We start from the raw sequence: 21,650 nt of genomic DNA on the forward strand, positions 1-21,650 counted from the left end.
GGACCCCATGAGGTCCATAAGCCTTCCGAGGGTTTAGGCCTGCGAGGGCATGGAAAACATCATTGTGAAGAATTTTAATAGGTGGCATGAAATAGTCAGAGGGTGGAGGAGAGGAAGGAACAAGCCCAGAATTTTCCAAAGAGTTTTTAGCAAAGAGTTCACCTTTAGAAATAGATGTGATAGCAATGGTGCCATCTGGTTGAAATAAAGGAGGGAAAGAAGAAGCAGCAAAGTTATTGGAGATATTTTTGGCTAGATGCCAGAAGTCACGAGGGGAGTTATATATTGAAAGGTTTTGACATTTTCTGTTAATGAAGGAGTTTTTGGCTAGTTGGAGAACAGACTTGGCATGGTTCCGGGCAGAAATATGAAGTGCATGAAATTCTAGTGATGGAAGGCTTAAATACCTGATTAGGTCCCTCCTATTGTTCGCCGAAACTGTGCCTTCGTGCTTGCAGCTTGCCTAGTCAAACTCTTTCAGCTCTGTCTGTCAACATCTTCCTTTTCTGCTTGCTGGAAATTTGCCTACATTCAGCCTGTTCCTAAAAAGGGTGACCGTTCTAATCCCTCAAATTACCGCCCTATTGCTTTAATTTCCTGCCTATCTAAAGTTTTTGAATCTATCCTCAACAGGAAGATTCTTAAACATCTATCACTTCACAACCTTCTATCTGATTGCCAGCATAAGTTCCGCCAAAGCCGCTCTACTGGTGATCTTCTGGCTTTCTTTACTGAGTCTTGGTTATCCTCTTTTAGAGATTTTGGTGAAACTTTTACTGTTGCCTTGGACATATCAAAAGCTTTTGATAGAGTCTGGCACAAAGCTTTGATTTGCAAAATACACTCCTATGGCTTCTATCCTTTTATCTGCAACTTCATCTCAAGTTTCCTTTCTGACCGTTCTATTGCCGCTGTGGTAGACGGTCACTGTTCTCCAAAATCAATTAACAGTGGTGTTCTTCAGGGTTCTGTCCTGTCACCAACTCTCTTCTTATTATTCATTAATGATCTTGTAAACCAAACTTCTTGTCCTATCCACTCCTACGCTCATGATACCATCCTGCACTTTTCCACGTCTTTTCATAGACGTCCAGTCCTTCAGGAAGTAAACATTTCACGCAGGGAAGCCACAGAACACTTGACTTCTGATCTTTGTAAAATTTCTGATTTTGGCAGAGCAAACTTGGTATTGTTGAATGCTTCAAACAACTCAGTTCCTCCATCTATAAACTCGACACAACCTTCCAGACAACTATCCCGTTTTCTTCAGTGACACTCAACTGTCCCCCTCTACACTGAACATCCTTGGTATAATCTATACTTATAATCTAAACTGGAATCTTCACATCTCATCTCTAGCTATAACAGCTTCTATGAAGTTAGGCGTTCTGAGACGTCTCTGCCAATTATTCTCACCCGCCCCCCCCAGCTGCTAACTCTGTACAAAGGCCTTATCCGTCCATGTATGGAGTATGCTTCATATGTCTGGGGGGTTCCACTCATACTGCTCTTCTAGACAGGGTGGAATCAAAAGCTTTTCGTCTCAGCAACTCCTCTCCTTTAACTGACTGTCTTCAGCCTCTCTCTCATCGCCGCAATGTTGCATCTCTAGCTGTCCTCTACCGCTATTTTCATGCTAACTGGTCTTCTGATCTTGCTAACTGCATGCCTCCCCTCCTCCTGCGGCCTCACTGCACAAGACTTTCTTCTTTCTCTCACCCCTATTCTGTCCACCTCTCTAACACTAGAGTTAACCAGTATTCTCAATCATTCATCCCTTTCTCTGGTAAACTCTGGAACTCCCTGCCTGCTTCTGTGTTTCCACCTTCCTATGACTTGAATTCCTTCAAGAGGGAGGTTTCAAGACACTTATCCTTCAGTTTTTGAGTACCGCTTTGGATCCTTTTATGGGACTGGCATTTCAGTGGGTATATTTTTTTATTGGATATTTGTTGCCCTTGGCCAGTGGCCCTTCTACATATATATATATATATATATATATATATATATATATATATATATATATATATATATATATATATATATATATATATATATATATATATATATATATATATATATATATATATATATAAACTATCAACTTTGCTTTCAAGCCTTTTAGAACAGTTTTCTGTATCTGTCTCAAATATTACGGTGATTGTTTTTCCAGTCTCAAATATTACGGTGATTGTCTTTCCAGTCGGTGCTATGTGACATTTACATCTGGTATTGGTACAAAAGCTGCTCTTGAAGCAATAAATTCTCTGCATCTTGGAGACATCTACTTGCACAGATCATTTGAACAAGCAAAGTAGCTGACAGTAAGAATGATTATTCTTATTCAATGATTATGGAAACCTGCTCCCAAATTTTGCGACGTCACTACATCTTACTGGTTTGTAGTATATTATATGGAAGGCCGAGGTAACTTTACTCACGCTGCTAAGTGTCTAGAAAGAGACTGGAATCTCCCAACAAGTAACCTCAAGAAGTATGGTAAATTTGTGTCGATCCGATTTATTTTGCCTTTCCAATGGGATCTTTGACTCAATGAAGCAACGCCGAACGTTTCATTACTGTAAAAAGGCGTTTCTTCAACCAGGATCTGTATGAATTTCCGGATGACATCCTTCAGTTATCAGTGTCCTGATAACGTTCAACAAGTGGCAAAGATTAGATGAAACAGTAAAATGATGATGCTCACGTTTTATGGTTATCTCCCTGAGCTTGGAAAGATTGACCCTCCTTTTCTCCCAGTAAAGTTTTTTTTTTTTTTTTTATTGACAGTCCTTTATAATGTTACTGGTGTTATGAGTTCGGTCATGGAAAGAAGAACTGTACGAGTTGTTATCGGTGCGGTCACTGCTCTCCCCTTGACTCAGACCCTATTCCTCAGTTATGTTCTGGACAATGCAAGAGGTGCCATCCTCATCAGGACATTCCTCAACTGGATGATTCTCATTTCATCAGTCTTTTAACTGGCAGGCAGGAACTTTTTATACAATAGGATGGTGGGGCAAAGACATACACTTCATCCCTCCGCTCTCTTCCACTTCTACATCCAATATAACTGAAGCACCTTCCCGCCTTTCTCAACCATCAATTGTTTCCATCCATTCTTGTATGAATGTTGCTCCTGCTGTTACTGTTTACAACAAATTTTCAGTTTTGCATAATATAACGCATAACCCTTCCACTGCATCTTCAGCAACATCACAGACTTCTCCTACAGGAGTTCATATTGCAAAATTCCATACCTATGGATTCTCAATGGATTTTTGCCTCTACAAGCGGCGCAGGACTAAAGAAGCCTCACCACTCGAGTAAGTCAGGTTGGCAAAGGGAAGCTTCTCTCTGAGGTTTCCCTGAAATCCGCTACTCCTCCCTTCAAAGTAACATTTGTTAGGTTCCTTCAGTGGGATTGTTGTGGTTTGCATGCCTCCCGGGAGGAGGTGAATCTTCTGTCACGTTTCTTTCCAGCATGTGATATCTCCAAGAGACAATGGTGGGAGATTCAGTTCCTCTTGTTCCTTCTGGATATTGTGCATTTTATTCTTATTTCAATTTAGAGCAAGGACACTACGGTGTCACTACAATTCTTACCTTACATTTGTCTTGTACTGCAAACTCAACTACAGTCTGTTGCAGTCAAAATCTTTTTAAACCGATTTTATACAATATGTAGTATCTATCTTCCACACGGTGTTCCTGTCGAGAGGGACGATCTTAACCGCCTCGTGAGGGACCGTTCCTCTTCTTTTCTTTTGTTAGAAGATTTTAATTGTCACCACCCGCTGTGATGTGACAGCACAATCAATTAAAACATAAACGTGTTTTACTTGCTTCCTTTATAGATGATGAGTTATGGGTTTTAAATTTAAACGCAATTCCATAGTCAGAGTAGTACTTTTACAGCCACTGATATTTCTCTCAGTCCTGCAAATGCTCTTTTAGATCTTAATTGACAGGTTTTACCAGATTTGTATGGCAGCGACCGTGGTCTTGTATTCTCCAGTGGCATCTAGATAGAGCTGACTGGCAGCTGTCTGTAAAACTCACTTCTCCGAATCGTTCGTTGGCTAACTTTGATAGCTTTGACAAGGTTGCAACATATTTTACTGCTACTTGTTTATTACAATCAGCTGCTCTCCAATCCGTCCCTAGGACGTCTGGACGTTTTCCCAAGCGTCCGGTTCCTTGGTGGAATAGTGATTGTTCTATTGCTGTATGGGTGAAGCGTGTTGCTTGTGAAGAACATCGCTGGTTCATGCTTTGTGGCTTTCATACCTTCCCCCTTCGGAGCTTCGATGTCTGTGACTCTCTGGACATCCGAGCTTCTCTGTTCGGGGCCTCAAGTTCCAACTCCGAGAGAGTCTGGATCCCAATGAGTCATCGTTTGGGGCCCAGCATCCATACCACGGCAGACACTCCTGAGTGGCGGCTGAGACAATATCACCACTACTCGTCTGACTTTCCCTACCTGTCTCCTCGTGAAACTCTCGCTACCGGCCGCTGTGGGGAATCTGAGCTTGTCTCCACTCGGCCCGGACTCTGCTTGGTCTCTCACCAGCCATCCTACTCTGCCAATCTGCCTACAGCCCTTCACACTTCTTGCCTATTGTGCTAACGCCAGGACGGCTGCATCGCCCACATCCCTCCATTCTCGGTGTGGATCTTCATTAAAGGAACTATTGTTTTCTAAGTGTTTATCTCTATCCGTACCTTGGCATTTAGATTTGAGGCGACCACATCCCTGGATTTAAGTTTTGCTTTCTATTGTCTTCGACTCTTCATCGATATTGGACCCACTGTGCATGGACGCCTTCCGATAGGCGCGGGCTCAGGCTCAGTGGGTCTTAAGTAATACACAGCAAACGTCTTGGAAAAACTGTGTCTCTTCGATCACAGCTCGGACCTCACTTACACAAGTGTGGAACAGAGTCCGCAAGAATTCTGGAAAGTTTTCGCCTCCTTCCCATCATGTATTGTCTGGTACTGGTAAGACGGTTGCTGAATCCAACTTGGTTGCTTACGTATTTACAAATTACTTTGCTAGTCTTTCCAGGAAGAATTCTAATTCGCCTGTGACTCAACTTCTTCGCTATTTAGGATCTCCAGAATTTAACCTTGCTTCTGCTGTGGGTGAATTTCATAATGTCCCTGTATTGCTGTAATTATCCACATCCCAAAGCCTGGAAAAGATCATTATTTGGCGATCAATTATTTCCCCATTTTCTTAACGTCTTTTATTAGTAAGTTGCTGTAAAAGATGGTAAATGGTAGGATTATATGGTATCTAGAGAGAGGTAATTACTTGTCACTTGTTCAGTATAGTTTCCGGAAAATGTGGGCAATTCCCCCACGTTTATGTCTGCGACCCTGCTATTACTAATAAGAACTTCCCATGTATTACTCTTTGAACACTGTTCCACACATACTGACTCCATTCCTGTATTTACCTTTGGATCATACACCAACCCATTCCCAAGGTAGATTCCATCTTTCACACCCTTTGGGGTACCACTGCAGTTTCCTGTCTTGAAACTGGTGCAGTGCGTTGGTTTGAGATGGCTCCCTTCCCCTGGTGGATAGTTGGTGATAAGGGCGATGGAATGGCATCTGGTCTTTCTTTATTTGATGAGATACATGATACAGAGTGTGCTCTCTTCAGAGTCTATCCCTGAACTACCCCCCCCTCAATGGAGCGGTCAATCTCTATTTATTTCCCACAGATAAAATCCACATTTTTTTTTTTTTTTTATGTAGGAAGGACACTGGCCAAGGGCAACAAAAATCCAATAAAAAAAATGCCCACTGAAATGCCAGTGCCATAAAAGGGTCGAAGTATTGGTCAAAAATTGATGAATAAGTGTCTTGAAACCTCCTCTTGAAGGAATTCAAGTCATAGGAAGGTGAAAATACACAAGCAGGCAGGGAGTTTCAGAGTTTACCAAAGAAAGGGATGAATGATTGAGAGTACAGGTAAACTCTTGCGTTAGAGAGCTGGACAGAATAGGGGTGAGAGAAAGAAGAAAGTCTTGTGCAGCAAGGCCGCGGGAGGAGGGGAGGCATGCAGTTAGCAAGATCAGAAGAGCAGTTAGCATGAAAATAGCGGCAGAAGATAGCTAGATATGCAACATTGCGGTGGTGAGAGAGAGGCTGAAGACAGTCAGTTAAAGGAGAGGAGTTGATGAGACGAAAAGCTTTTGATTCCATCCTGTCTAAAAGAACAGTATGAGTGGAACCCCCCAGACATGTGAAGCATACTCCATACATGGACGGATAAGGCCCTTGTACAGAGTTAGCAGCTGGGGGGTGAGAAAAACTGGCGGAGACGTCTCAGAACACCTACCTTCATAGAAGATGTCTTAGCTAGAGATGAGATGTGAAGTTTCCAGTTTAGATTATAAGTAAAGGACAGACCAAGGATGTTCAGTGTAGAAAAGGGGGACAGTTGAGTGTCATTGAAGAAGAGGGGATAGTTGTCTGGAAGGTAGAGTTGAGTTGATAGATGGAGGAATTGAGTTTTTGAGGCATTGAAAAATACCAAGTTTGCTCTGCCCCAATCAGAAATTTTAGAAAGATCAGAAGTCAAGCGTTCTGTGGCTTCCCTGTGTGAAATGTTTACCTCCTGAAGGGTTGGACGTCAATGAAAAGATGTGGAAAAGTGCAGGGTGGCATCATCAGCGTAGGAGTGGATAGGACAAGAAGTTTGGTTTAGAAGATCATTAATGAATAATAAGAAGAGAGTGGGTGACAGGACAGAACCCTGAGGAACACCACTGTTAATAGATTTAGGAGAAGAACAGTGACCGTCTACCACAGCAGCAATAGAACGGTAAGAAAGGAAACTTGAGATAAAGTTACAGAGAGAAGGAGAGAAGCCGTAGGAGGGTAGTTTTGAAATCAAAGCTTTGTGCCAGACTCTATCAAAAGCTTTTGAAATGTCCGAGGCAACGGCAAAAGTTTCATCAAAATCTCTAAAAGAAGATGACCATCACTCAGTAAGGAAAGCCAGAAGATCACCAGTAGAGCGGACTTGACGGAACCTGTACTGGCGATCAGATAGAAAATTGTAAAGTGATAGATGTTTAAGAATCTTCCTGTTGAGGATAGATTCAAAAACTTTAGATAGGCAGGAAATTAAAGCAATAGGACGGTAGTTTGAGGGATTAGAATGGTCACCCTTTTTAAGAACAGGTTGAATGTAGGCAAACTTCCAGCAAGAAAGAAAGGTAGATGTTGACAGATAGAGCTGAAAGAGTTTGACTAGGCAACGTGCAAGCACGGAGGCACAGTTTTGGAGAACAATAGGAGGGACCCCATCAAAAGTTTGAGAGAAGAGTTCAGCTTTAGAAATAGATGTGATCGCAGTGGTGCCATCTGGTTGAAACAGAGGAGGGAAAGAAAGAGAAGCAAAGTTATTGGAGATATTTTTGGCTAGATGTCAGAAGTCACGAGGGGAGTTAGATCTTGAAAGGTTTTGACACTTTCTGTTAATGAAGGAGTTTTTGGCTAGTTGGAGAACAGATTTGGCATGGTTCCGGGCAGAAATATAAAGTGCATGAGATTCTGGTGATGGAAGGCTTAAGTACCTTTTGTGGGCCACCTCTCTATCATATAAAGCACGAGAACAAGCTGTGTTAAACCAAGATTTAGAAGGTTTAGGACGAGAAAATGAGTGAGGAATTTACGCCTCCATGCCAGACACTATCACCTCTGTTATGTGCTCAGCACACAAAGACACAGAGACACACAAAGACAAAGATAAAGATATGAGATTGTGATCGGAGGAGCCCAACGGAGAAGAAAGGGTGACAGCATAAGCAGAAGGATTAGAGGTCAGGAAAAGGTCAAGAATGTTGGGCGTATCTTCAAGACGGTCAGGAATGCGAGTAGGGTGTTGCACCAATTGCTCTAGGTCGTGGAGGATAGCAAAGTTGTAGGCTAGTTCACCAGGATGGTCAGTGAAGGAAGAGGAAAGCCAAAGCTGGTGGTGAACATTGAAGTCTCCAAGAATGGAGATCTCTGCATAAGGGAAGAGAGTCAGAATGTGCTCCAATTTGGAAGTTAAGTAGTCAAAGAATTTCTTATAGTCAGAGGAGTAAGGTGAGAGGTATACAGCACAGATAAATTTAGTTTGAGAGTGACTCTGTAGTCGTAGCCAGATGGTGGAAAATTCGGAAGATTCAAGAGCGTGGGCACGAGAGCAGGTTAAGTCACTGCGCACATAAACGCAGCATCCAGCTTTGGAAGAGGAGAGAGGTGTTCTACAGATTGTAAACTAGATCTTAGACCACGAATGTTACAGAAGTTAATGAAGAAAAAGTTGAGGGGGCTGTCAAGACACTTAGGGTCGTCGACAGAAAGGCAGTCCGACCTGGGGACATTTATGGTCCCCTCCCCAGATGGGGACTCCGAGGCTGGTGTAGGAGTCGCCATGATGATTTTAAAGTTTTTGAATGAAGGGTGTGTGTGTTATTAGGTGCTTGTAGTTTTGTGTGGAGGAAGAGAGTTGTCTTTAGAGGACAGGCTGTGACTGTCCCCTTGTGTTGTGAGACACAAAGGGAAACGTTCAGTGAGGTCACAGCTGGGTTTAATGATAAGTTCACAGCACCCCCTGAACAGTGCTTTAGACCTCACTGGGAGTAATTATTGTTTCGGCAGGTGTCTACTGCCTCCTCCTCACATGGTGTTAACATCGGCGAACATCAAAAGCAAGTGAAACAGATAGAAGAATTAACATAGGCCTATGTAACAATCCAAGGGAGGAAAGGGAAGAAGTGTATGTACAGATGTTTTCTCATGGGACAGAGACGCACGCATGGTGAGGGGTGAGGTGAGGTGTGATCCATCACCTGAGGACATTCCTCTGAGATGCAGGTAGTAATAGTAGTAGTAGTAGTAGGAGGAGGAGGAAGAGGAGGAGGAGGAGGAGGAGGAGTAGGAAGGGTAGTAGTAGGAGTAGTAGTAGTAGTAGTAGTGGTGGTGGTTATATATATATATATATATATATATATATATATATATATATATATATATATATATATATATATATATATATATATATATACACACTCTGTGTGCAATAAAAAATAGTGATGTAATGAGAACAAAACAAGTGAAGGAGAAAGATGATGGAAGAGAGAGAGATGTATGATGAAGAGTGGCCACTTGCTGCCCTGATAGACTACCGCAATAATCCCCACGCCCATGGACTCTCTTTCCCAAATTAATTTATCCTATTTCTAATTCTACCTTTTAATGTGGCTTCACACAGTTAATTACAAAAGAGTTACCCTTGAAGATGAAGTGATCAGTATCCACCTAACCGCCATAGCTTAGTTGTGAAAATTGTCAGACCAGAAGTGTTTTATTCATATAAGCCAGCGTGGGGTGCGGCTCACAAGCCGATGGGTGAATGTGTGCATGTATGTCACCACCCCCCATCCCCTCTTTCTTGTACAAGTCCCCCATCCTTGTCGCAGAGCGGGAGAGTGGCGCGATTTTCCCACAGTCAGTCACTACCCAGCGTTTAGACGGACCAAACGTACTGAGATGGGCAATAATATCTGACAGAGACTGAGGGGAGATTGCAGTTAGTCGTGTCAGTTGTTTTAAAGGGATAAGTTAGTCATTACTGGCCGTACACCCCAGCCTACTTATATAGTATAGGGGTCTCCTTAGTTGCTTGCCAAGGAGTGTAGTTACGTATAACACACTCTATAACCAGGGAAGTGACTCCTTGGCTGTGTGTATGTGTGCGCGGGCCGAGTTCTTGTACAGTGAGCAGTGAATTACCCTCCTGTGTGTTTGTGGGCACTTGTCTGTAGTCGTATCTCTTGTTCGTGTTAAATGCTACTACCTTGGGTTCCTGGAGGGTGTTTGACCAGCAGAGGACTTCAGTAATTAATTGGCTTTGTAGTGAACTTTACTCCCTCCTCAAGGTCCCAACAAGGCCTGCCATCCAGTAGGCAGCAAGCGACACTACTCGGCTTGAGGCTATAATACGCTGTTGGACAGTGGGAGAATTTGTTATGAAGGCGATTGTCCAACAGGCTTTTATACCTCGACAATATGTGTGTTAGCGCTCGTTATAATTGTTTCTTCCTAGGCGTGGATGTCGATCCTTTCACTGCTATGAGAGTTAATTGTTGTTAGAGTACGTCCCTTGTCTGTAGGTGGGTGAAACAGACTGGTGACCTCAGTAAGTGTGACCTGGTGTTATGAGCGTTGTTAAGAAGGGTGCATGAGCCAAGAGTGGACCTTGTAACCTATGTTAAGGCCTGTACCCAATCATGTAGGTGACTAGGGGAAGCTGGTCCAGGTGCAGCAGCTTTGTGAAGTGGCTGGGAACTGTGGTCATAATATATATATATATATATATATATATATATATATATATATATATATATATATATATATATATATATATATATATATATTTGTTAGTACACTAGTCATCATCTGTTTACTAATAGTGCAGAAGTTAACATACAGTGGAAAGAGTTCTTTCCATCTTAAGATTCTGGAGTTTACTGGGACCCGTGAAGCATACATCACAGTTGATTGGCGCATCAGGAACCGTAATGAGTGTCTTCTTCTCTGGATTTGGGCGCTCACAGATTTACATCAAACTGTATTGGTCCTTCTCCACAAGTATATACAGACAAGTCACATCCGGCTTTCAACACTAGTGAGTCCTGTCTGCCTGTCTCTCTCACTGGCAAATTGTCCAGCAGCTTTTGCTTGCTACCTTGGTGATCAGCTTGCCATTACAAGAACTCTACCTAACACTGTTGTTACATGTGTTGAAAAATGACATAATACATGATAGAGGAAATAAACATGTTACGTTAGAAAAGATGTATACATATAAGCGTTCCTAGATTAATATACATATTTCCTGAGGCAAGACGTGCATTTTGGGGGTATAAATCAACTAACTTTATGGGATCTATGTAAGATATATATACCTCACTGTATAGATTGTTGTATTGGTTCATACGTGAGGCCTGATTTGGCTGCCCTCCCCATCTTGATGAGTGTCATAGGTGACCCAGAAACCAGTTCATTTGTATTGTTCGTTTGTTAACGTCCATTTTGTAGCGAGCCGGTGTCTTCTTCTGTGTCTTAGTTGTTTCTAACATGTGACTGGCCTTTTTACCTGTTTATGTGTTCGTTTATACGGCCAGAGGATGTGTTGTATGTGTTTCATGTTTGACTGACTTCTTTGTCCCTTCTTTTTCGCTCTTAGATGAAGTCTGTTTTCTGGGAGATTGAAGACAAGTTGAATACGAATCCAAGACTATAATACTCTGAGCAGTGGGTTGAACTGTGATTGTGGGAGGCTGCTCACAGGGTATTAAAGCCCTCATAATTATATGATGTTGGTCTTATATGTGTCTCTTTAGATGTGACTAGGCGAGTTCATTCCCAGCAAGGAAAATTAGTGTTATTCAGCGCTGCAATTTCCCTGTGAGAGGCAGGGTGGCAGCCTCAGAGACAGTGTACTGTGTGCGACCACGTGAATAATCTGTATTCAGTTTTGCTCTGCACTAGACCACGGAGAGTAGTCTAGTGAAAGCTGACTCGAGTTAGTGGCAACTTTAAGAGGGGCTGGATGTGGTCACAAGAGATTATTACCTGTTTAAGGACGGCAAGTAGCCTGGACTTGTGTTTGTGGGCCCCCGCACTAGACTATAGAGTGGTAGTTTAGGGAAATTGATCCGAATTCAAGTGCAACTGTTAGAGGAGCGTTGTGTGGTCGTAACTATATATGTTTCAAGAAATCTTACTGCTACTCGTTACACACGTCTTATACTGCTCCAACTTTCATTCATTTATTTTCTTTCAGGTGAGCTTTCAGGAGAAAGTGTTAGGGAGGTGGTTTCACTTTTGTGGTGGCGTGATCATCTCGCCCAGTTTTGTGTTGACTGCGGCGCACTGTGTGGAGGGCGGGGACTTCACTTCTCCCACCGGTCTTAGGGTGAGTGACTGGCTCACACTAGTCTGGCTTTAAAAGAACTGATAGGATAACAAAAAAAAAAAAAAAAAAAAAAAAACCTTGACGTTTGTTCAAAGAATTATTACTCTTGAGAAGACTCAAAATATGGTTTATTTCATTTTTTTATTTATCTATTTATTTAAATGGTTTATTTATTTTTTTTATTTATCATTTATCTATTTATTTATTCTATTTATTTGTTTATTTATTTGTATTATAATTCCATTTATTAATTTATTTATTACTTTTTCTTGGCGGAAGCCGTGGTGGATGGTGTAATGAAGTGTGGCCTTTATGATGCAGGTAGTTGCAGGAGAGCTGGACCTCCACTCTCTAGAGGTATCGGAGCAGGTGGCAGAAATCAACTTCATCATTGAGCATCCCTTCTACGATCGGTGAGCAAAGGGAAAACCTCTCCTGTCTAGTGCCTAAGTTACATAATTGTTTCCAATGTTAACTACAGTGCCCAAAGCCTATCTGCTTCAATGGACTCAAATATCTGCAAAGGAAAAATAAAAACCAGTATCTACAATATATATGAAGTAAAATAGATAAATGAACAATAATAATAATAATAATAATAATAATAATAATAATGATAATAATAATAATAATAATAGCAACAACAATAAATAGAAATATGAATATTATCGTATGAAGTCACACTCACAGACCTCAAAAAACTCAGAATTGGGAAACCACTCTCATCCACCGATATATATATATATATATATATATATATATATTGGAACCTCGGTTTTCGATATATATATATATATATATATATATATATATATATATATATATATATATATATATATATATATATATATATATTGGAACCTCGGCTTTCGAACTTAATTAGTTCCTGAATGCCGTTCGAAATCCGAAATTTTCGAGAACCAAAACTATTTTCCCCATAGAAATCAATGTAAAATAGATTATTCCGTTCTCAGACACCCTTCCACCAAGTCTTAGCTGGTATTGACCGACACTTCCACTGCTAAGATGGCCGCTCCACATCATCTCCGGCTTAGATTTTTTTTTTAATCCAGAAAAGATTAGTGACACAGAACTCATCAAAAGATATTGTTTAGACCATGCAGGTCTTTTGTCACCGATCTAGTGAGGGAAACCTTAGAATGATACCGATCTAGTGAGGAAAACCTTAGAATGACATAGAGGAGCAACAACAACCCACTTACCGCCAAATTAAAGTGATCATAAGACTTAGACATCTTCTTGCTGCTGGGAAAAGCTACTGGGAAAATGCAGTTGCGCAGTACTTATGATGTTGTGGGTCATAGACAGACCCACAGGAGGCTCAGGATAAATCCTGAGCGCCGAATCTTGTTTGTTTACATCAAGGTTCTTCAACTTCTTCAACGGGATCACATTTAACTTATTTCAAAGATTGAATTACTGTCTTACCCTCTGCGTCTCTCCTCCAAACATATTAAAGCGAAGGTAAATTTTATAGAAACTATAAAATATTAATAAATGGCTGTTTTTGCTACGTCTTGTAGTATTTGAAACCAAGTAACTTTGTTCGAAGACTGAATTATAGAACGGCAACTGAAGGAATCACGAGTCGTTTTTGTTCAGAAACCGAGTTGTTCGAAAAAGGGGCGTTCGGTAACCGAGGTTCGGCTGTGTGTGTGTGTGTGTGTATATATATATATATATATATATATATATATATATATATATATATATATATATATATATATATATATATATATATATATATATATATATATATATATATATATATATATATATAATGAGGTGAACATGGATACACCAGAGTATCTTAATTTATTGCTTGCAACGTTTTATCTTACGTAGAACGCGTAATCAGGCTAAAAAGTATAAAAATAATGAGCATATCATAACCATAAAATATATAAGACATACGAGTATGAAACAGTATGAAGTTCTATAGAGGGCACAACAATGTAAGACAATAAACGGCTTAAGGGAGGCAAATAAACATTGGTGAAGTATAAGAAAAATACAAGTTAAGTAAAGTAACTGAAGGACAAAATAATAAACAACTGATATATGCAAAAAAATGTATGACCAATGGAAAACTAGTATAGAATAAAAAAAAAGACAAAAAAAAAAAAAAACAATGGAACGAACCTTGTGTGTCCCCGCTGGTAGGCAGAGGGTGTGTGGGTTAGAATGGTATAGTTTCGAAAGTCAAAGCTCCGAATAGGGTTTATAAAATATGTAACTTCATGATAATTGGTTATTTAATTCAGGTTTCAAGTGTTTAATGTAATTAGTGTCACAATCCCGATTATCTTTTCAAGAAAGTCGACGTTACACTGATCCCAGAAAGTTTTAAGAGTCTGGATTTTTAAAGGTCTTGAATACCTACCTGGCCTGACCTATCTGAAATCGCCAGCTAATAAACCCTCTCATAAAACCCTTACCTTGGCACAGCACGCCAGAAATCCCCTCAGTACCAGATCAATGTTGGGGTAGAAAACACAATTATTCGATATAATAACAGAATATATTAATGATAATGATAACTCACAAACAGAGGTACTACACAGTAAGGGAAATTAGGGAACAAATTTCTACCCTAGACCAACACAGGATAATTTCCACACTCACTCACAATAGATTCCCCCCTTTTTCTCAGGCTCTTATATCGCGTCTCTTATTGGTCAGAAGTTATACACATCAATATATGACATTCCCGTCACTTCACAAAGCACTTAAACCCTTTTATTCCTCCATAGACCACTGAAATATTTTCCCCAGCTGCAGAAATTTCCCTAGACGCTGTCACCGCGTCACCAAATAACAATTCCCATATTTTACTTTCTCGAACCTTACAAGACATCAGCACCATCACCATAGATCACCAATAACACCATAACACCATCTCCAAAGACACCAATAACACCACAGCACCACCCCTAAAGACACCAATGACGCCACAATACCAGCGCAGCCCCAACCACAAAATGGTTGCCTTTCTGCCCTATACTGCCTCTCAGTGTTACGTCACCGACACAACTCACCCGACCGAATTTCAGTGAACAAGAGCTCTTACTACCACAGAAGACTCACCAACCAGATCCTGGATATCAAGGTTATACCGCCACATCACACCTCCTCCACACCTACACATACCTCCATACACACACTCCATGACTGCACCACACCCGAATTTATCCCGTGAGATCGCCGCCCCTCTATTCCCCTCAGAGCCTCTTACGCTCTGAAGAAGAATTTGCTGACTCAATACAAACCCTAAATACATACCGCCTCTCCCCTCAACACATTCCACTTCAAATACACCTCTTCCCTTACATATACATACATATAAAGAACTTAAATTGTGGAAAATACTACACTACTACTACTACTACTACTACTACTACATAATAATAATAATAATAATAATAATAATAATAATAATAATAATAATAATAACTGTCATTAAGCACTTACAATTTACATATCTATAAATATGAGTAGAGGGAAAGAAAGCAATATGACAAAGAGGACTAGATACCCGAGGGTACTCGTATATGTGTCCTACTATACTCCTTAAAAAAAAAAAAAAAAAATCACAAAAACAAAGACTGGCGGTACTAGGGAAAATTACAATGGCAAATAATATAATAATACTACAAGTAATTATATGAAGATTCCATGAAAGAGGAAGATAAATAATAATAATAATAATAATAATAATAATAATAATAATAATAATAATAATAATAATAATATAACAATCTAGATAACATATAATATCAAATATATTACTGAGGTAATTATCCGCTAAAAATGTCTTAAACTTGTGCTTGAATGTTGAGATGTTACAATTGTGTGGGATGTATTTGGATACATGGTTCCATATAATTGCCCCTTTATACCTGAAAGTTTTCACGGTTGTTCTCCATTGTGGTACATGAATTTCTTATCATTATATATTAAGGGCAAGCAATTGTTACTGTATTTATGCATTAACTTGCTAAGAGAAAATATGTAGATTTTGTCAAGAGGTAGTATTTGGAACGACAAGAACAGTGGTCTGGTATGCTCTTTAGCAATTTTGTTTATAATTAATTTAACATGTTCTGACCAAGACAGTGTTGAGTCGATAATAACACCTAAGAATTTTATAAAGTTTACTCTATTAATTACTTTATTATTTAAAGATACATAATTTAATGAGTAATTTTTTCCCTTAGTATGAAATATATATTTTGTTTTATCTATACTGAGAGACAGTTTATTTGTATTTTTCCAGTCCATTATCTTTAGCATTTCTGTGTTCATTTTAGTGATCATTTCATTTATTGCATTACCCTCTAGAAAAATATTGGTATCATCAGCAAAAAAGTATTGGAATGAGTGAAGGAGAAACATTTACAATATCATTGACATAAAGAAGAAATAGTAGAGGTCCAAGAATTGATCCCTGTGGTACACCACAAGTAATATCACTCATTGGTAGTAAAGCTGACATCATCATAAGACACATACATGCATTTTAAGTATGGTAGAGAGTTTCTTTCTAATAGTATAGCTAAGGTGGCCATAGTAAGGTAATATAAAATGCATGGTAGTGAGTTTCTTTCTAATAGTATAGCTAAGATGGCCATAGTAAGGTAATATTATGTATTTCTTACGTGTTGTGTATGTGTCATTAGAAGGCTGAGCAAATTTCAGTTACTTTACTTACCAGTATTTTTCGTCCACTTTACAAATGTTTATTTGCCTCCCTTAGCCGTTTGTTGTCTCACATTGTCGTGCTCTTTATAGGACATCATATTGTTTTATATATTTTATATATATTTTATGTTTGTGATATACTCATTGTTTCATACTGATGATGCCTTCAGCGTAACGTGCAAGCAATGAATGAAGAAGATACTCAGGTGTATCCCTGTTTACCTCTTCTATAACTCGGAACTTGTGTACTAATATACATTAGTATATATATATATATATATATATATATATATATATATATATATATATATATATATATATATATATATATATATATATATATATATATATATATATATATATATATATATATATATATATATATATATATATATATATTTCTCCACTGTGTAAGGTTATTCCTGTTTTAGTTAAGCATGGTCTGCTCAGCAAGTCTCACAGTGTCTAACATTTTCTTCACAAGTGTTCTTCTAGTTTTACTAGCAGCTCCTCTGGTGATGGATCGTGTTCAGATAGCATGCTTGTGCAAAGGCAGAGGGCAATTCAAGACAGTTGGATTTTTAAATTGGATTTAAAAAAAGTGTGTGTGTGTGTGTTTGTGTGTGTGTGTGTGTGTGTGTGTGTGTGTGTGTGTGTGTGCATTGTAGAAGAAAGCGTAGACTTACATTACTCGCAATATTCCTTTTGTTTCGGTTACGTTTCGGCAAAACAGCCCCATCTTCAGAGCCGTTAAAATAAAAGAGGTTAAAAACCATTAAGATATTACAATAAAACGCTTCTCTTGAGGACAGGGAGGAAGCGACTGACTTGCTGTTTTACAATAGGGACCACCTTCTTTGGCACCAACATACGAACACACATCGTGGAGGACGATGACAAAATACAAATTATGTGAAATATCTCAGTGATGTATTTGTTAATCAGAGTACTGTTAAAGTAAAATACCTGGGACTCACTCATCAATCAATCTGAATCGATATTTCTTAAAGTTTGTTTCTCGAATTTTGCGGTTTTCATTCATCAAAAAATTAAAACAATATAAGGAGGCAGCCTATCCAAATCTCAGGCTGAATCTGCTTGTTCGTTTCTGGTATTAAAGATACAACTCTTAATAATATGAGTGTTCATTAGAATTGCAAACTTACACTTTTTAGTAGATTTTATTGTTTCGGTACATTTTTTATTGTTTCGGTACATTTTACCTTTATCTGATTTTCCTTAAGTTGTGTTTTTGTTTGAGTTACGCCACTTAGCAGCAAAACTTTCTCTTTTACTTAAGTAGCACGATTTTATGTGAAGCTTACGGATTGATTATATATTATTCTAATTAGTATGCGTGTGGCACGTTTTGACAGGATAACCTTTGAGAACGACATAGCCTTGCTGCGGCTGGAGACCCCTCTGCTGTACACGGAGTCTGTGGGCCAGATCAGTCTCCCTCAGCCACTGCAAAATTTCACTGGAGGTTTGTTACCCGCGTTCTTCGTTGTCGCATATTACGATACAAAAGTTTCCTAGTTATTAATATGAAGGCTTGCTCTGTTCGAAAACAACTCCAGGACCAACAATAGGAAGCAGAAGTTGCTGAAGAAAATCTTGCGGGTAAATTACGTTGCTGTCTCATAAAATGGTTACACACGAGAGTCCTTTTTTTTAATTCTCTCCTTCCAAAATATTTCTAAGTTATACATTTTCTCTAATGTATGCAATAAAGATAAAAATATAAACATGTATACAAGGAAGTAGTACAGCTAAGTAAATATAAGGCAGGCATTGCTAATCATTACGCAAAGTATCAATCATCTTAATGTCGTGGACATTTGTTATAGCGTAATCTTCCCCTCATAATATAAGTCTTGGATCAGCTGGTTAGTCTGTAGCTTCACCCAAGACTTATTCACCACATAAAATGCAGCAGATGAATATTCCTTTTTAACAGCGATTCTGTTTGAGTCACACTTCTCACAAAAAAGTTCCAGCAGATCATTTACTGCTAAGGGCGCTTTTGTATCTATTCCAAGTGCTAAGTTTGAGACCAAATTAGTCATCAGTTACTGTTTTTCCTATCAACTCGTTCATTAGGTTCTGATTTGTTAGCATGAATTTCCCTAACTTAATTTTTATCTGATATCCGGGGTTTCGTGGCTAACACCTGTTTTTCTTCACATTCCTTCACATTGTTTTTCATGCAGTGACCGCTGGACAATAATTTATTTTAATGTGGCGACAAACTGTGTAATGTTCAGCTTGTAGAAAGTCTAACCTTTCTTTGTTTCACCGTTAGCGCACATTTCTTTCTTGCCTGTTACATTCAAATAATGTGTTCATAAAATTCAAATACTTCATTTGCTACTTTATCAGGGATGTCAGTTTTATTATTCCGTGTACGCTGTCAATATTTTTGTAATGCTGTTATTTGTAGAGGTGTGTCGCGTGTCAGGATGGGGCACCACCTCGGAGGGTGGGGGACTCTCGGCCAAGCTGCTGTATACGGATCTGCCGGTGCTGAGTGATCAAGAGTGTAGCATGTCTTACGTGGACGACGAGCTCTTCCCTTCTATGCTCTGTGCCGGGTGAGTTTTCACATGCTTCTTTTTATTAACTATATAGTCACATGAATCATCAAGAGGCCGCCGTGCCCTCTGCCCGTTTCCTTTCTTGTCTGCCCAACACAAGGATAGGTGAAGTATGCATCCTGAAAAATTATTCCTTTGTTGGAAATAGATTCCAACAGGATAATAATTTAATGATGGGCATTGTTGTCAGTTAAACCCTCCACATAGCTCCCTTATATTTCTCATCCGAAGTATATTCCATCAATAGCTGTTCTTTCTCTTCACACATTGATATTGCCATATACTTCACAGAGGCACCGCGGCTGCAGGGGTGGGATCCTGTCAAGGAGACTCGGGAGGCCCGCTGGTGTGTGGGTCACTCTTGGCGGGGCTGGTGTCCTGGGGTTACGGCTGTGCCCGCCCTCAGTATCCAGGAGTCTACACTGAAGTGTCTTATTTCCTGGACTGGATCACCGCACACACCAGGCGTTAGAGCTTCGCCTTTAAGACAAGTTGTATAAAGTTAAACTTTAATCTGAAAATGATGCTCTAACTTGTACTCATTCAAGTTCTGGAGGTGTAATATCTCTTACTTTTGTTTGAAACTTGTGTAATACTTTTCAATTGTATCTCTAATAAAGTAAACGGTCAATAGTGTGCATAACCAGAGAACACGGTAGTTGCCTGTAAAGCAATAAAAATATTTCGATACAGTTGAGAAAACGAACACCCCAAATACAGGAGGCAGCACTCAGCTGTGCTCACCGATAGACTGACTACTAAGAATTACCTGTGGGCCACATGACAAGGCCCACGCCAGCCAGGCTTGTTTGGCAATCAATAACAACAACAACAACAACAACAACAACAACCCAAATACAGCCTTATTTTATATTATTATTTAACCTAATAAAACGGCCACTTTTAATACCAACTTAGATATCTGCTTAATTATACAATCTTAGAAACTGCCAGATTTAATAATGCCTGAAATGCAACTAAACCAAATTCTAATATTTGGAAAAGAAAACCGTGGTATGCAGTGGATCAGAGGGTGCTGTGAACTTTTCAGTGACCCAAGTGTGATCTCGCTAAACGTTTGCCTTTCTTTCGCAACACAAGGGGACAGTTAAAGCCTGCGCTCTGAAGAGAGAACTCTTTTCCTTCACACAACTCTACATGCACCTAATATATGGACACCCTTCACTCAAAATTCAAAATTTATTATAGTGGCTCCTATAACAGCCTCGGTGTTCCCATCTGGAGGAGGTGACTATAAATGTCCCCAGGTCTGATTACTCTTCTTTTTGTATTGACCTTAGGCGTCTCGACTCCCCCCTCAACTTTTCTTCATCAACTTGTACAACATTCGCGTATTAGGTTTAATTTTCAATCTGCAGAACACCACCTCTCCTCTACTACTCTCCTCTACTAAACCACATCATCTTTTTTTCAGAGTACAATGATTTGCTCTTGTGTCCACGCTCTTGAACCTTTAAATTTTTCACCATCTGGCTACAGTACAGAGTCACTCTCAAACTAAATTGATCCGTTTTGTATACTTCTCCCCAAACTCCTCTGTCTATAAAAAAAAAAAAAAAAACTTCCAAAGTGAAGCACATTTTGACTTCCCTTCGTGAAGATTTCCATTCTTGGAAACCAGTGTCCACCACCAGCTTTGGCTTTCCTCCTCCTTCATTGACTATCCTAGTCAATTTGACATTGACCTCTTCCTAACCTCTAATCCTACTGCTTATGCTGTCACTCTGTCTTCTCCGCTGGGCTCCTCCGATTACAACCCCGTATCTGTATCTTGTCCTATTGCTCCAATCTCTCCTCAGGATCCCACAAAGCGGAGTTGCCCCTGCTAATTGTGGGGGACCTGAGGAGGTATTATTGTGATTTTCCTTGGAATGACTACTGTAGTGACCTGTCTCTGTGTGCTGAGCGCATAACATGAAGGCGTACATTTCTCGCTCTTTCTCTCTTCCTAAATCTTTCAAACCTTGATTCAAAACAGCCTTGTTTGGTTCTGCATAAGCTAAGTATCAGCATTGGTTAATTTTAAACTGCATTTGCCATCTGTCTATCTATTCGTTCATCCTATACAAGTCTCTCTGCAAGGTGATGGCATCCGAATCTGACTTAGGTTAATTAATTAACCTATCTTCGTGTCTTCAGCAAATTTACCATCATCACTACTAATCCCACTATCTAGGTCATTAATACATAATAGAAAAGTACAACAGTAGTCCTAAAACTGGTCCCTGTGGCATCCCATATCCTACCATATCCCCATATCCTACCCAACTCAGACTTAGAGCCGTTTATTAGAACTCTGTCGCCAGTCGCCTTACATG

At 39.6% G+C, this 21,650-nt stretch overlaps 1 protein-coding gene across 1 annotated transcript in view; it reads left to right on the plus strand.

Moving 5' to 3' along the window:
• LOC135115201 (trypsin-1-like) overlaps window positions 1-19,942 on the plus strand; it is a 30,736-nt gene extending 10,794 nt beyond the window's left edge. Inside the window, exons 3-7 of the mRNA XM_064031708.1 lie at window positions 11,861-11,992; window positions 12,314-12,405; window positions 18,091-18,200; window positions 19,158-19,308; window positions 19,603-19,942. Coding sequence (XP_063887778.1) covers window positions 11,861-11,992; window positions 12,314-12,405; window positions 18,091-18,200; window positions 19,158-19,308; window positions 19,603-19,783 — 666 coding nt within the window. The 3' untranslated portion in view covers window positions 19,784-19,942. The remainder of the gene's footprint in view (window positions 1-11,860; window positions 11,993-12,313; window positions 12,406-18,090; window positions 18,201-19,157; window positions 19,309-19,602) is intronic.
• Window positions 19,943-21,650: the final 1,708 nt, after the last annotated feature.

Source organism: Scylla paramamosain, chromosome 29 (genome assembly GCF_035594125.1).
Source record: "Scylla paramamosain isolate STU-SP2022 chromosome 29, ASM3559412v1, whole genome shotgun sequence".
NCBI classification, from domain to species: domain Eukaryota; kingdom Metazoa; phylum Arthropoda; class Malacostraca; order Decapoda; family Portunidae; genus Scylla; species Scylla paramamosain.